Below are 16881 nucleotides of genomic sequence, written 5' to 3'. Positions count from 1 at the left end.
GCCATGCCATGAGTAGGCGAGGACTGTCCGCTTCGAGCAGGAGCAGGATCCTCGCTTCGCAGTTCAGCTGGTGTGGCGAGGGCCGAGGGATAAGCTGAAACAAGTTGAGAGTAGACAAGGAGAATAAGCTGATCTCATCTGCATAATACGGCCATAGGACGGTACGTACATCTAGGCTTGGGGGCACCTCCGCAGTTGCAGCCTTTTTTAATCTACTCCGGTGTTCAAGTACTAGTACGCAGGTTGAACTGGCAACTTGAACACCGGCAAGATGCAGATGCAGCAGCGGCAGGTCATCAGACATCAGTGTCCGAGAACGTGCGTTGTTTTCCTTGCCAGGGAAAGGCGCCCTACGGGACTAACGACGGTGACGACAACTATACGCCACATTTGTCTTTGCTGACGCGTCCTAGCTGTGGTCTCACTCGATCCTTGCTCAGTCGTCTACAGATTTAACCAGTTTGTTCAGAGCTTAATTAGCAACAGCAGTGACGACAGCCATACGCCGCATTTTGTCTTACTGATGCCTCGTAGCCCTGTCACTACGTCCTCACTTGCGTATAGATTAACCAGCTGTGCCCACAGTTTGTTAGTGTTTGCGCCCTAGTGCTCAACAATAGCACTAGCCTGTCAGTGGGGCGTGAGCAACGCAGCTCATGTTACGAAAGTTACGAAGTAAACACAGGGACAGGATTGCATCTTTTTTACTGCTTGATTGACAACAGGTATACTTCGATCAGTGGGCAGTGGCTGACCGAGTTTACCCACATGGTCACCAACGGGCTTTGTAAAAATAGAAATTAGAAAAGCAGGATGAATGCCGGAAGAATGTGGCGTTTGCCTGCCTTTTACAGCCTCAGATGTCAGATGTAGAACTGGAACAGATCTGAATGGATCCGCTATCGCCTTTGCAGGTGCTGCAGCTTTAGGCTTCTTAGCCTGACGGTTGTTGCAGGCCAAGTCCATGTTACATTACACGGCACGCATAATCAGCCCAACTGTTGGATCTATTAGAACGTATCACTTCATCTACACTGATGAACGCATCACGTCATTATGCTCTATACACATACACATCGGTCCAGCTAGCGACTTTTGAAGCAAGGTGATAATTTTGGGCTGTAGGCCGAACATGGCCCATGTATGCCACCGGTTCATTGTGGGCCTAGTTGGTAGCCACGGCACAATGGTCACGCAGGCCCAACCCTAATCGGCATACGGCCCGCGCCACCAGGATTCAGGAAAGAGAGGAATCTTGCTGCGGACGCTCCGTGCAGTGGAAGCTCCAGCTCCGCCAGGCCGCGGCATGTTCGGCTTCACTGCCAAGCCTCAATCAAAAGCCTCGGTCTTCAGCCGTGCCCAGTTCCGGTTCCGTCGTGACCGCGTGAGCGCACCCTTATAAACTCCGCTGTTCCTTCCTTTCTCCCGCAGCACCGAGCACCGGAATCGAGCAAAAGCATTCCGCGCGTGCGCCGCGTCACGCTTCCCCGCTTCATAATATTCCCTCCGCCTGCCCCCCGCCGCGATCCCTCGCCTCAGCCCTCAGCTCCGCCTCTCGGCTTCCGAAAGCGCCACCTCGGCCGCCGCCTCCCTCGGCTCCAATGGCGCTGCCCTACCTGGAGGCCGTGCTTTGTAAGTCCCCGCCTCCCTGCCGCTCCTTCCATGTCGTAGCAGTCGCTCGCTGGTTGTCTTGGTTTGTCAGAAGACGCGGGATCCCTGTTTAAACCCTAGGGTTTGGGAGTCGCGTGGTGGGGGATTTGGCGCGGCTGGATTTGACCATGCCGCGAAACCGATTGGGCGCCCGGACGACTGATGTGTGTTTTGGTTGCCCTTGTGAAATCTAGTGAGCGTAACGTGGTGTGGGCCTGATGACTGCGATAAGCTTTGGGAGTGTGATGAACTGATGCACTGTGTGACCGATTGCGTGAACTATGATCTCTAAAGCGCTGAACTTGTCCTGTTGCAGTGCATACGGACTGGGGTTGTTTGCCCTGCAACTCTAAAAAAAATGATGCACACAGGATTCTAATATCGAGCGATTGAATGAAGCACGATGTTATCAAGTGATTCAGTGTTCCTAGAGTACAACTTGAACTGAAGGCCCCGATGATTTTTCATTAGTGGAGCGAGGGTGGGGATGCCTGTGACATGCTAACTCAATCAGCTCACTTTGTGATGCAAAGCTCCATTCTTTCTCTATCAATATGCAATATCTTGCAGATTTGATGATGTCTAAGTAGTGTAAAATGGTTCCTAGTAATAGAATTTGGTAATCGTTCTTTTCAAAAAAATTGTTATCAACTTCTTTTACCTTTCATATGGGGCTGTGTTAGTTTAGGGTTTGTTGACAACTATTACGAATAAAGTCAACAATTTAGATTTTGTTATTACTTGATTACATGATATGTCTAATTTCATCGTTATTTACTTGGTATTGTTGTTGTTGTTGTTGTTTACTTGGTGTGAGTTGTGACTGATGCTTTTCTAAACATGTATATGCGTTGCAGGCTTTATGATTCTCATGTACATATTTGAGACATATCTTGACATTCGTCAGCATAGAGCCCTCAAGCTGCCAACTTTGCCAAAACCCCTGCTGGGAGTAATTAGCGATGAAAAGTTTGAACGCTCTAGAGCTTATAGCCTCGACAAAAGGTTCATACAACACTGTTGTCCCTTTTTTCAAACTTCATTTTAAAATCATTTCTGATGCCCAAACCCATTAGCTGGCTTATCTATCTAGAATTCTAGATTATTGATATTGAAGCTTTTTTGCTTTATCTTACAGCTACTTCCATTTTGTTCATGAGGCTGTGACTATTTTAATGGATACCACAATACTGTACTATAGAGTTCTTCCCTGGTTTTGGAAGGTAAAACAAATCCCTTGCTTCCATCAATCTCCTTATGCAAGTGTTTTGGTTTGTGACTAGATCAGATCTTTCTGCAGAAATCTGGAGAATTAGTTACCAATGTTGGCCTGAATGCTGAGAATGAGATAATACACACCCTTGCATTCTTAGCTGGTGCCATGGTTTGGTCACAGGTACTAATAATTCTCCTCCCTAAACCATAATCTATGTTAAATTCATTTATCCTTTTATACCCATCTATAATATATCTGAATAGCTTCTGTAGCTTTTGGCACTTAAACTGGAATATGTACAGCATTTACTTCGTTCTGTTGAACCAATAGTGTTATTGTGCTATAACATTAGTGCCGGATCATCTGACTATGATGGTAGTAAGTGTTGTGACTTGTGAGTGAGGACTGAGAATGGAGCATTGTGAATTGTGATATCTATACACACTCTGATGCACACTATGCCCTGCTGTGCTTTGGGTCCAAAAATGTTTGTGACTCTCCCAGTACTTGCTCTCTGTTTGGCCAATTTATTTTCATGATTTTGAAATTTCTGTTTATAGAAAAAAATGAAAAGATGTGATTTATCTTCTACCATATTACTGCACCATGTCTATTTAACATTTCAATAAATGCTTAGATTTTGTTTAAAAAGCAGTTGCAAGGTGCATTTAATTAATCTATTTCAAATTTTCATGGATCAATATTTTGAGGTCTTTTGGGTTGTAATCATCGTTTCATGTTGATTGCTTCGGTGACTAACCATGGCTTTAATTTTGAATCTGATCATTGCTGTGTCCACAATCAGCCCTACTAGAACTGTGCCATTTTGTTGTTTTCTAGAGAAACAGCTTCTCATTTAGAGCACAAATGATTGTCAAATCCACTATTGATGTGAAACAATAATGCATACTTCATGAAATGCAGATTACAGACTTGCCGTTCTCTCTTTATTCAACTTTTGTTATAGAGGCTCGGCATGGTTTTAACAAGGTGCGTTCACATTTTATATTTTTACCTTTTATTTAACTAGGTAGGAATATATGTTTGATATTTGGCAACTTGCAGTGTTTGATAAGTACCGAAGTAACTGGGCTTATGAATTTCTTATCTTCATTTTCCTGATATTTTTATACTGAGATTTCTCTTGCTTCATACCTTGTAGCAAACTATATGGCTCTTCATTAGGGATATGATCAAAGGAATTTTACTATCCATGATATTAGGGCCACCAATCGTTGCTGCTATCATCTACATAGTACAGGTAACTCCTCTTGTTCAATTGTTTAAAAATTAGTTGTTAACAATTATGTGCACAGCACATTTTTTCCCCCTTTGACCTGTTTTATTAGTTGGTTTTTCCAAGGTCCACAGAATCAAAATCACATGTGACTTATGGTAGTGTCATCTAAGTGCATCAGCTGATTCTTTCATTTTTTTCTGTATTTTTTCAGATTGGAGGACCTTACCTGGCTATTTATCTCTGGGGTTTTATGTTCGTATTAGCTCTTCTGATGATGACAATATACCCAATTGTGATAGCTCCTCTGTTCAACAAGTTCACTCCTGTGAGTATCTTGTTCTAGTGATAGCTCAAACATGCTTCATCTTCTATTTCTTGTTTTGCACTAAATTAGCGTGAGTTAAGATTGAATTTTGTGGTTGCACTGATGTCAACAGCTTCCTGAAGGAGTCCTCAGGGAGAAAATAGAGAAGCTGGCAGCTTCCCTCAAGTTTCCTTTGAAAAAACTTTTTGTGGTAGATGGGTCTACCAGATCAAGCCACAGTAATGTATGTTAATTACTCTATGTTCTGAGTCCAGTTTCATTACTACCTAATAAACACTGTTTAGTGCTGCTATTTGAACCATTGATTCTCTTTCAGGCCTACATGTATGGGTTTTTCAAGAATAAACGCATAGTACTCTATGACACATTGATTCAGCAGGTTCTATCCTTCAATCAATTTTTAACCACTTTTAAATTTTGTTTCATAAAACATTGGCATGCATGCACATAATTGACCTTTTTTTTGTTGATTTCAGTGTAGCAATGAGGATGAGATAGTTTCTGTTATTGCACATGAACTTGGGCACTGGAAACTCAATCATACTGTCTATTCCTTTGTAGCTGTCCAGGTATTCTCTCATTCAAATAACTAACTGACCTTTGCATGCCATTTATTTATCCAGTCTTGTGTCCTGCACTAGCATTTGAGTATTTGTTGGATAAAGGGGTGTAATTATCCAGTGATATTTTCTTTAACATGCAAATTTGCCCCCAAAGAAAACATGTGGCATTGCTTTCGTTGAAAGGACCTGTTCAGGATCGTTATCATCCAGCGCAGGGTATGCTGGAAGGTAAGGATGAAACTAAGGTTGGGTGGTAGTGATAATAAAAGCTGTATCCATTCCACAGATACAACTGGTCACCGAATTATCTACTGTTACTATTTAAATAAGTATCACCTATGGTTGTCCAATGAAAAGCGATAGTTCTAGTGAAGCCCCCACAAGATGCCAATGGTTAGAGTGGACGTGTTGTGATGGGTGGCTGCTAGATTACTCCCTCAGAATTGCTGGAAGAAAAAGGAGAAAGACTGTTACTTAGCCTTTTCTTGCTGTTGAATTTTTCCGTTTTCGTTTCATTATTGCTTCTTGTGCAGCTGCTTATGTTTCTTCAATTTGGAGGATATACTCTAGTGAGGAACTCCAAAGATCTATTTGAAAGTTTTGGCTTCGAGGACCAGCCAATAATAATTGGATTGATCATTTTCCAGGTATGTTTTAGTATAGTTCGTAACGGGCATCATCATTCTGTTTTGTTCTTTCTCAAGATTTTTGGTACCAACTACTAAATTCTGTCTAACAAGACAAATCTGTTTGAGATGAATTCTAATTAAGGTGATACTTTTCGATTCAATTTGCCTTGAAAATTTAGATACGTTGTTCTATGAATTTTTGACATTATAATCATTATTGCTCGATTAATGCATGCGTTGCTTTGATTGCAGCACACCATAATACCCATCCAACACCTTCTGAGCTTCTGCCTGAACCTTGTCAGCAGAGCATTTGAATTCCAGGTCATTCTTCTATCTGCCTCCAAGTTTCCTGCTATTGACAGCTTTAAAGATTTTGGTTGCACTCACTTTAATTCAATTTCTAGGCTGATGCCTTTGCCAAGAACCTTGGATATGCCCCTCAGCTCCGAGCGGCCCTTGTTAAGCTACAGGTAACGCCATTTTAATTTATTCTGTGGTTCTTATAGTTAACAGTGGCGTTACTGTTTATTTTTCTAAAGAATATCTGAACTGCAAGGTGTGATCATATATGTAGCATGCTTTCCCTCTCGCTATAATCGAGTAACTCCATTTTCGATTGGCGTCCCTTTGTACTTGTGTTGTTATCTTGTGCCTCCGTAGCAAGATTGTGTTGTTTGTCCCACATTCTGTTATATACAGCCACAACATTTGCATTCAGCACTCTAAAGCATGTTAAAAATTTTCAGGAGGAGAACTTGTCTGCGATGAACACCGATCCTTGGTATTCGGCATATCACTACTCCCACCCACCTCTCGTCGAAAGGCTGCAAGCTCTTGAAGATTCAGACAGCAAAAAAGAAGACTAATCCTAACCGGCAGAGCTGTTGTTCCTGAAGGCCAAAGCCTTATCTTGTATGAGGTTTCCATATGTATGTCCCTGCCGTGCGCAAGGGCACTGATTCAGTGGTTGAATGTTGAGGGCTTCGATACATGAGTGTTGCCAAAGTTCTGTAAGCATCCAGCACGTGTAGCAGTCTATCGGTTAGTGTGAGATCTAAGCAAATCAGCTATTCAAAACTGATGCATCTTTCTGAGTTAGTGTGCAGTTAATTGCTCAACTTACCACTCAAACATACATGCACGTGCAGAGAGAGTGAGAGACGCCTCTGAAGTCTGAACAGTACTCTTTCATCTGGATACTGTTTCCTGTAGACAGCCCGCACCGTCGCACCTAAATCCAGACATGCGGGGAGTTGCTGGCCCAGCCTCCAAAGCGAGCTGCGATGCCGATGCTCTCCCTCTGCACCCCCTCGTCGCCTCCGCTCCCACGGCCTCCCCACGCCACCGTCACAGCCCCTCCCGCTTCCATCGTGCTCCTCCGCGAGGCCGCGGCACGGCGCGACGCGGCGCTCACATCGGCGCTCCACGCCGCCCTCCTCAAGTCCGGCGCGCTCCGTTCCCCGCATGCACCCCTCGCCGCAACGAACTCCCTCCTGCACGACTACCTCCAATGCCGCCGCCTCTCCCGCGCGCTCCGCCTGCTCGACGAAACGCCCCGCCGCGACGCGGCCACCTACGCCTCCCTCATCTCCGCGCCTTCCTCGACATGCTGGTCCTTGGATTGCCCTGCAGGGATGTTGTTTCTTGGACGGCCATCATATCAGGGTGCGTGCTCAATGGTATGCTCGAAGAGGCCCTCGAGGTGTTCGTCATGATGCTGGAAGATGGTGTCCTCCCCAACAATGTCACGATGCTGAGCGTCATTCAGGCGTGCTCTTTGATGGGCGCCTCGGAATTGTTCAGTCCAGTGCACGCTCTTGTTGTTCTGTTGGAGCTCGAGCATGATGCCTCAGTGGTGAATTCTCTCATCATGATGTATGCAAAGAATGGATTTGTTGAAGAGGCCATCTGGCTTTTCAAGGGATTCTACCTGAAAAGTGGGAATGCGTGCTCTAACGAGGATGTTCTTGCGGCAGTTCTTTATGGTTGCACCATTTCGGGATCCATGAAGACTGGGGTGGGGGTCCATGCGCACACGATTAAAATGGGTGCTTTCCCAAGCGTCAGCGTTGAGAACTCCCTTATGGCCATGTATGCTAGATTTGAGCAAATCGATGCTGCACACTTGGTATTCGAAGGTATGAAGGTCCGAGGATAGTTTCATGGAACACCATCATCTCATGCTTTGCCAAGAGTGACCGTGTGAATGAAGCCATGGAGCTTTTCAGCGTACTTCATGCTGCTGCTGGTGGGCTTGCGCCTGACTTTGTCACGGTCTTGAGCATCCTGCAGGCTTGCTCCAATGCAGGATTACTTCATCAAGGGCAGATGCTCCATGGGTACATCATGAAATCTGGTTTCGTGTACAATGTTTCAATATGCAATGCTCTCATAAGCATGTATGCTAAGTTAGGAAGACTAGATTTTGCTGAGATGATCTTTAAGCAGATGGATATTAAGGACATTGTTTCCTGGAATTCAATGATCAATGCTTATGGTATGCATGGCGATGGTCATTCAGCTCTTAGGGTTTTCCACCAGTTGAAGGATGCTGGAACACCTTTGCCAAATGCTATCACATTTGTGAGTGTGATATCAGCTTGCAGTCACTCTGGTTTGATTTCAGAAGGTTACAAGTGCTTTGAAAGCATGGGAAGAGACCACAGCATTGAACCTAGCATGGATCACTATGCCTGTGTAGTTGATCTGCTTGGAAGGTCTGGGAGATTTGCAGAGGCTGAAGAATTCATCAGGGACATGCCTGTCCGTCCCAATTCATCCATCTGGGGACCTCTTTTGGCTGCTTGCCAGCTTCATGGGAATGTTGATCTTGCAGAAAAAGTTGCTAAAGAATTGTCTGCCTTGGAACCGGAGAGTGACATATGGAGAGTGTCCTTGTCAAATATCTATGCCTTGGCTGGGAGATGGAGAGATGCTGCAAAGATTAGGACTGAAATGAGGAGAGTTGGATTGAGAAAGGAGACTGGGTGGAGTTTTGTAGATGTTGGAGGGGTTGAGGGTTTTAAGTTCGTGTCAGCAGATACAAGGCATCATGCAGCAACAACAACAACAACAACAACAAAGCCTTTAAGTCCCAAACAAGTTGGGGTAGGCTAGAGTTGAAACCCAACAGAAGCAATCAAGGTTCAGGCACGTGAATAGCTGTCTTCCAAGCACTCATATCTAGAAACACACCCATCCTCGTCTAGTAATATAGCCTTTTCTCCGTTACACGCCGGCATGCTGTCATAGTCCTCTTTAGATAAGAACTCAAATTCCCCATCTAGATTGATTTCATCTAATAGAGAAATAACTGTATCATCATCGAATGTAAATGAATCATTCTTCTTGAGTGCTATAATCACTTCATGACCCCATCGGGTATATGTTATTCCAGGATACTTCTCCTCTATCACTAGATCGAACTTTCCTTGATAGAAAATATGTAAAATCACATTTGTTATTTCACCTATTGGTGGTATTAGATTGATGGGTATCATCTTCTTAGCATTCAAGTCATAGATTGGTAGAAAGAGAATCTGTTTAAGTAAATTAAAAACGACCCCTTTGCTCGTTTCAGTATGAAAACTTTTCAATAAACGAGAGTTCCTTGCTTGATTCATACAAGGTGACAAGTCTATCAAGACTAGTTTATCGACATTTTGCTGTCTATTCAAGAAACCGTAGTGGATGCACTTGACATCATTCAATGTTTCAACGTTAGTGGTAATAGGTGCAATATTTTGTGAACCCCAAATTCTTATTAATACCCTTGATAACGCTGTCATGAGGAATAAGTCAGTTGGTTCTCGACACTGATACACCCCGATCATTTCATCTCCATCCAGAACCCATTCTTTCAGCCATAAATACCCCAGTGATGCTTGCGTGCGCAGCATATCATAGAGGAAAGAAGGAATTTCCGATTTCCTATATTGAAAATAATCAATTGGACTTAAAGGGAAGTTGTCTGTTACAAACAATTCCGTTTGCAAACGCTCCTTCCTGAAAGGAAGCACCCCTCTTTTCCTCCATTCATCGTTATAGATAGAGTCAATTGCTGATAAAAGCATTAGCTTATTTCCATCATTACATGAGAACGATAACGGTGTGTTTTTACCTGTTGAAAATTGCCGACTCGAATTACCAATGGCAAAGATACTCCTCGAATTTAACATTGATTTAGTATATCCAGAAATACCTATTAGACTATGAGACAATCTTTTATCCGGTAAATAATCGAACACTGTTTTGTTAGTTAGAAAATGCATATTCGTTTTTTTCGCCTATATTCAGTTGAGGATTTCGCATAAATAAGTCACTAACCTGTGTCCCCTCCTCGAAAAGAAAAGACTAGCTCATGCTGTCATGAGAACGACTTATTATTTACCCCACCGGCTTGTTTTGCCTAATTCCAGGAATAGAGTATACCTGTATTCTGTTTTCCTAGCTCCTCTCGTACAGGGATTTACCCTTTACCTCGCTCCGGACTAATCATTTACCTGGACCTATTCCAGTGTATCGCTGACATATTAGCAGTGACCTCCGACGTATACAAGTTCTGAAAGAAAGAATATCTTCTTGAAGGTTTGCCTTAGTCAGTATACAAGAGTCAGAATCTATTCATAAAATAGGTAACGACTGAAATACAGATAATACATACCGGAACTCCAACACTTATCCAATTACTACCTTCAATGGGTATATCTTCATCAGGCAATCCTTCAGCCAATTCCTCCGCCACTATCTGCATAGTATCCTTCAAAAGTTTACCCGATTCTACGATAGATTGTGTTGTATCATCCTTAGTATCCAAGAGTAATAAGTCTTCTGAACCAGGGACTTCAGATACATCTTTGAAAAAATCTACAAAATGATCTGGGAACATACCACTGGATAAGAAATCTGGTGCACACTCCGTATAGTTGTACCATACTGTAGTAAAACAACCTAATTTCACTAGAGCAAGGAGGTTGCCATAAACGTATCTGACTCCAGAAAGTGATTGACTTGTAACTACATGGACCACACATTGGGTAACTTTATGTGAGATTGTGTGGTTTATTTTCTGAAATTGACTCAATTTATATTCAAGGGAAGACTCCAAACTTTCTTTACCACGCTTATACGCATCCAACAATAGGCTATCTCGTTTTAATTCCGAATAATGAAGAGGTGTTATATTACGTATACCAAAGAACTCTCGCATATAAGAGTCTTTATAATGAAAAATAGCTTCCAACTCATTTGAGGGATCAATCATATGTTTGAGTCCTGGATGGTAATATTTACCTCCAGTTGTATAGTAGAAATTTGTATTATCCTTTGTCATGTCCTTATCAGGCTCATATTTTCTCATATTTTCTTTCATTTTATCAATAGACAAGTCCTCATAAAACTTCTTCCTCTGCTGAAAGCTCTTATTATTTGATTGAATAATCTTAAGCTTATTAAATCCCTTTAATAAAGAAGTTCCATTATTATTGAACTTCTGCGCAAAAACAGATTTGTTTGTTAATAACATAATTGCATCATATTTCACACATGGTTTGATGGTGGTTTTTCATTTAAGTGAATTTCAGTATCGATTGAGTTCACGGCCAGCACCAGTCATTCATCCCGTACAAGAGGATATAGGGGGTTGCTGGCACCTATTGTCCCCCACCCCAATAAGATAAGATAAGAAGAACTACAATGCACTGAATATCCAAATCCAAATCTATTCCAACGTTCCTGATACCCATTAAGGGCTTCAGTCACTCTCTTACACAGTACAAGCAGAACTCTTACACAGTACAAGCAGAAGGGCACCATTGCCAAATGACTCTGTCCTTCAATTTATTAACCATTTCCAAATAAAATAGAGCGGACTCTGTCCTTCAATTTATTCAAAACTAGACCTAGCCTTGAACACTTTCTTTATCTCCTATAGGATTCTTTATCTCCTATAGGATTCTTTTTATGTGACTTCTTTTCATCTATTTCGTCCTTATTGATGATTATATCTTTTGTAGCTGGAGAATATACCTTCTTATTGGCTATCTTTTTTACCCCTAGATTATCCATCTTTTTGTTATGAGCTATATCTAGATCCTTATTAACCTGGTCATTCACCTGTAACTTATGATCCTTCTTATACTGATCCTTCTGTTTTTTATTCCTCTTCTCCTTCTGCTCAAGCTTCCGCTTTTCCTTCAGCTCCTTCTTCTCCAGCTTCATCCTTTCCCTCAGCTCCTTCTGCTTTTCCTTCAGCTCCAGCTTGATCTTATCATTCTGCTCTTTCTTCTCCTGCTTTTTATTAGAATAGTTCCTTTTCGTTTGAAATGCCCATTCGTTTATGTTAGAACCTAATGAACTCAACTCGTACCTCCTATAACTAAAATGGCTTATAATACACAACTGAACGTTAAACCATCCAGTTTTGTTTATCGCCTGGACTCCACCGCGATACCCTCCATTTGCTCGGAAGGCGAAGCGATTCATGGTATTGATGGTCATAATAAAATTGTGATTTCTGTCAGGTGAGTCCTCTGAAAGGGACTAGCTTATTCAGGTGAATCCTGAAGGTATTTTGGGTCCTATGTGCCCTTATAATCCATATCCATGTCTTTTGATTCCTTAAGGGATTTTGGGTCCTATGTGCCCTTATAATCCATATCCATGTCTTTTCTATACTGCATTTCTTACCATCCAGAGTCATTTCTCCCCCACGATACCCTCCATTGGCTCGGAAGCCGAAGCGATTCATGGTATTGATGGTCATAATAGAATTGATATTTCTGTTTGGGGCTGGAAGTAGTATCCCTATAAAATTCCCTGCTTCCTAAGTCAGTAGGATCCCTCTAAAATCCCTGCTGGGAGGATGATATCCACTTTTTTGGGGATGGGTTGCTCCGAGGGTCACTTGTTAATCCCTCATCTGATACTTGACCACCACTTCACCGGGGAGGATGGCTCTGATCAGATCGCTCGGTTTTTGGGAACAACTTACCCCTGTTGTGATGTAGTATATTATTCCTCTAAAGCAGTACATCACAACTGGGGTGTTTTTTTTTTATTTGTTTTTTCATTTTTTTTTGGATCCCAGAGGGTTTTATTCCTCTAAAGGTGGACAGTATGTATTGGTGTATTTTTCTTTCAAGTCTCCTTTTATTGCCTCTACCCAAGTCAACTTCGGTCTTCCTCTGCCTCTCTTCACGTTACTATCCTGACTTAGGATTCCACTACGCACCGGTGCATCTGGAGGTCTCCGTTGCACATGTCCAAACCATCTCAACCGGTGTTGGACAAGCTTTTCTTCAATTGGCGCTACCCCTAATCTCTCACGTATATCATCGTTCCGAACTCGATCCCTTCTTGTATGACCGCAAATCCAACGCAACATACGTATTTCCGCGACACTTAGCTGTTGAATATGTCGTCTTTTCGTAGGCCAACATTCTGCACCATACAACATAGCAGGTCTAATCGCCGTCCTATAAAACTTGCCTTTTAGCTTCTGTGGTACCCTTTTGTATACAAGGCATCATGATGCTGAAAAAATATATTCAGTATGGCACAATATGAACAGGCACATGGCAGATCTAGCTGCTGATGTGCATAAACTTAGTCCAATTAGTGCAGTTTAGTCGATGCACGAGATGTTTATAGATCTAGCTGCTGATGTGTCTTGGTCAGGTCAGTCAGAGTGATGAAATAGACCTTTTGTAGTCATGAGGTTAGACTTAAAATTACTGTTTATCCATTGTTTTGAATGCTGAATATAGGCAACAAGAAGTAAATAAACAGAACACACATGGAACTGGAGAAAGCTGCAGCATATTGCATTGGCGCTTGCTTAAATCTTGCTTTGGTATTCAATCTGATGCTTTCCTTTCATGTTGAAGGTTGAAACTATGCTGTGTGCTTAGCAGGTCGATTTTTTGGCCTCAATTTGGATCCTGACTATCACACTGAGTGGTAGTTGTCCTTTGCACTGATGATGATAAGATAATCCAGTACACCAGTAGAAATGTAGAGAAGTCTTAATTATGTTACTAATACACTAGTACTTATGAGTTTGTTTAAATCTATCTGATCTTCACCCATAATTTTATGTATCTTGTGAGCAATTGATAACTATGACTTCATTTTGTTGAACCTGGTTAAAGGAACATATTTTTATTGGTGTAAATGAAGTTCACCGGATGTTCACACTAAGATGGCCAGACCTCGATATGAATCTCATTCCTATATATCAATTAAAGTCAACTCAACATCATGAATCCCTGAAACAAACTGACAGCACAAGTAAAACACAGAAAATTTCTCATTGCAATCAGCTTTATTGTTTCGACCACACGAAGATTTCCAACAAGGGCAAGTATAACGTAACGACCTTTTCTCTGTAGCACAATACAATTAGCTACTATTTGTTCTTTCTACTTCCGCATCAGGAGAACTACAGTATGAGCAGCTATGCTCCTGTTTTCCCCTAGACTGTCAACTTTCTCGTGCGTCTTGGCCTTGAGATTGACCACAGATGGATCTGCCCCAAGTAGGTCACACAAATTTGATCGGATTGTTTCCTTGAATGGGCTAATTTTTGGTCTTTGCAAGATCAGCGTAGCATCAAGGTTGCCCAGCTCATAGCCTGCTTCATGCATCAATTTCACCTGAAACGACATGGCAATCGAAAGAGCTTACAATGTTGTACATTGAGATTTCAAGCATTTCCTTGATTGCTTCTGTTGGGTTTCAACTCTAGCCTACCCCAACTTGTTTGGGACTGAAAGGCTTTGTTGTTGTTGTTGTTGTTGTGAGACTTCAAGCATTTCAATGCTAAAATAGAAGCAAGTGTTTTCTATAAGATGAGAGAACAGCTATGCTCAGATTAGAGATAACACCCTGCATAAATTGTTTGAAGAGGCAACGAATGGTGTGTGATGCTAAATAAGTGACATAAGTCAAATTTCACTAGTCAACGGGTTTATGCAGAAAAAGAGGCACAGTTTGATCCCAAATTCTAAGGCATGGGGAAGATTTGTGTCCAGCTCCTCCAAAAGTACCAATAGTATGTGCAGTCAGCATTCTATGCACGTGGCCCATGCCTTGTACAAAATCTAAAACGTGGAATACTTTCTGCCCTTGAAGAGTCCAAAGGTCAAAAACACATTTTGCAGTCAGCGACTCATGTAAGAACTGCCAAGACATCTTGGCATAATAACGACTGAGCATCTAATGATTCAGGAAAAATAGACCAGTGAAACAGTGAGCAAGCAGGGAATGAACTATGGCGTTTTCAAGGATATTCTCCACTCCAAATACCACAAGGCATCTACATATTACATTTTGACATAAAGCTATGAGTATATAACAAATACGAGCAGAAAGAATGATTAAACAACATGATATGCAATAAGATGTGAAGTTATTTATTAAAAAAAATGACGTGGAATTACGAAAGGTTCACCAAATTTTAGGTAATCAATCAATCTACAGTATGCTCTGATAATTGATCCAGCACTTCAAGCACAGAGAAACCGTCCAATTTACACATGATATCAAAATCCTGACATGCTTCATATTAATCAATATAATCAGTAGAGATTACCCAACTGTTCTCTAAAACCCCCAAAATTTCTCTATGAAACTCTACATTTTGTTGTGACTAGCAAATATACCCGTGCGACACGCACGTGTTTACAAAAAATATTTCAAATGCAATGGGAATATTAATTGAATTCTCGATATATCAGTTCATATATATCAAAATCCTGACAGGCTTCATATTAATCATTATAATCAGTAGAGATTACCCAACTGTTCTCTAAAACCCCCAAAAATTCTCTATGAAACTCTACATTTTGTTGTGATAAAGCATTCAACTAGCTGTTGAAACCATGCTACTTACACAAAATACCGCAGATCCTAACATGGTTAGGGAGACATGATGGAATTGATTGCATCGAATGAACTAGAGATAACGCACTAGAAAGAAGAGGAACTCACAGCTTCCTTCATGAACACAGAAGAATCGGCGCCCTTCCAACGGGGGTCGGAGTCCGGGAAAATCTGCCCGATGTCTGGCAGCCCCAGCGCGCCGAGAATCGCGTCCACCACGCAGTGCAGCAGCACGTCGCCTGCACAGAGCGAAACAAAAATTGCCAAACGCGAGGTCAGAAACGGAACCACGCAGGAACATAGAGGGCAGTGGCGGCCCCAGGAGCGCGTACCGTCAGAGTGAGCCTCGCAGCCGCGGTCGTGGGGGATGTTGATGCCGCCGATGATGAGCGGGAGGTTGGGCTCCAGGCGGTGGAGGTCGAAGCCGTGGCCCACGCGGAACGGTAGCGCGGGCGGCTTCGGCGTCGCGGCCACCGCGGGCTGGTGCTCCGCCTGGACGGCGGCCGCGATGGCCGGGGACGGCCTCGGCCGGAGGCGCAGCGACGGCTGGGCGGAGGGAGGGCAGGACCCGGCGCGGGCTCGTGGCGCGGTGGAGATGGGGGAGGAAACCAGGAAGAGGGAGGAGGCGTTGGGGGCGGTGGCCATGGCGCCGCAGCCGCTGCTGGTGTTGACTTGGTGGGCGAGATAGCAGAGTGGCCGAGCTTTTCTTGGGATGCTCGGTGAAGGGGAGAGCGAGGAGGAACCGAGAAATCCTTGCGTTTTTTTTTCGTGTGCCGGAATTATTTGCGCCAAGCCGAAGTGAGCATCTGGAGCTGGAGATGCGATGGTTGCACTTGCACCCGCAGTTGGAGGAGAGATTCTTAAGTACTCCAGGTAGGTTGCTGCATTAGCCTTTGACCGAAATTAGCACGAGCGTTCCAGTCCAATGGTGTTGCAAATTTGGAATATTGAAGCACTTTTGTCAGGGCCTGTTTGGCAGGTATTAAAGCCGACTGATAAGCCGGTTAAAACTGTTTTATTGTGAGAGTAAAATACTGTAGATTCTAGCTAATAATTTCAAGCGAAGACTCCAGTTGAGTTTTATCATGGTCATTGGACTTTGAAACTGAAACCAAGACACATGGTAGGGTCCAGGGAATTGCCTTTATTTCTCTCAAAAAACGTATCTTTGGAAATTGGAAATCCTGACTATGCTTTTTTATATGAGTAGCATTGCAAAACTAAAAATAAAACAAAAACATTTTTTCTGAACTAATAAACTAAAGCATTTGAAAAGCCACTTCAAATAAGATATCCACCCTTGCAATGAACTCGTTGCCAGAGTAACCAGACCGCTGATTATTTACTGCTGGCTGGTTTAGTGTGAGAGAAAA

General features: G+C 42.7%; 2 protein-coding genes and 1 pseudogene across 2 annotated transcripts; 2 read left to right on the top strand and 1 right to left on the bottom strand.

Annotated features, from left to right (window-relative positions):
* Window positions 1-1174: 1174 nt before the first annotated feature.
* LOC136477382 (CAAX prenyl protease 1 homolog) lies at window positions 1175-6696 on the top strand. The gene is made up of 14 exons (XM_066475529.1): window positions 1175-1632; window positions 2508-2655; window positions 2789-2873; window positions 2951-3046; window positions 3791-3856; window positions 4029-4127; window positions 4318-4431; window positions 4544-4654; window positions 4748-4810; window positions 4908-5000; window positions 5528-5641; window positions 5876-5947; window positions 6031-6096; window positions 6373-6696. The coding sequence occupies exons 1-14, from the start codon at window positions 1602-1604 to the stop codon at window positions 6490-6492; spliced, it is 1278 nt and encodes a 425-aa protein (XP_066331626.1). The 5' UTR covers window positions 1175-1601; the 3' UTR covers window positions 6493-6696.
* Window positions 6697-6869: 173 nt separating this feature from the next.
* LOC136477381 (pentatricopeptide repeat-containing protein At1g11290, chloroplastic-like) lies at window positions 6870-8894 on the top strand (annotated as a pseudogene).
* A 5010-nt stretch (window positions 8895-13904) lies between these two features.
* LOC136473742 (2-C-methyl-D-erythritol 2,4-cyclodiphosphate synthase, chloroplastic) lies at window positions 13905-16353 on the bottom strand. Its single transcript, XM_066471385.1, has 3 exons — window positions 15841-16353; window positions 15617-15747; window positions 13905-14280 (listed from the first exon to the last, which is right to left on the bottom strand). Exons 1-3 carry the CDS (start codon window positions 16151-16153, stop codon window positions 14047-14049), a joined length of 678 nt encoding a protein of 225 aa, XP_066327482.1. The 5' UTR covers window positions 16154-16353; the 3' UTR covers window positions 13905-14046.
* Window positions 16354-16881: the final 528 nt, after the last annotated feature.

This window comes from Miscanthus floridulus, chromosome 8 (genome assembly GCF_019320115.1).
Source record: "Miscanthus floridulus cultivar M001 chromosome 8, ASM1932011v1, whole genome shotgun sequence".
NCBI lineage: Eukaryota > Viridiplantae > Streptophyta > Magnoliopsida > Poales > Poaceae > Miscanthus > Miscanthus floridulus.
This window is presented reverse-complemented; position numbering and strand designations above follow the sequence as displayed.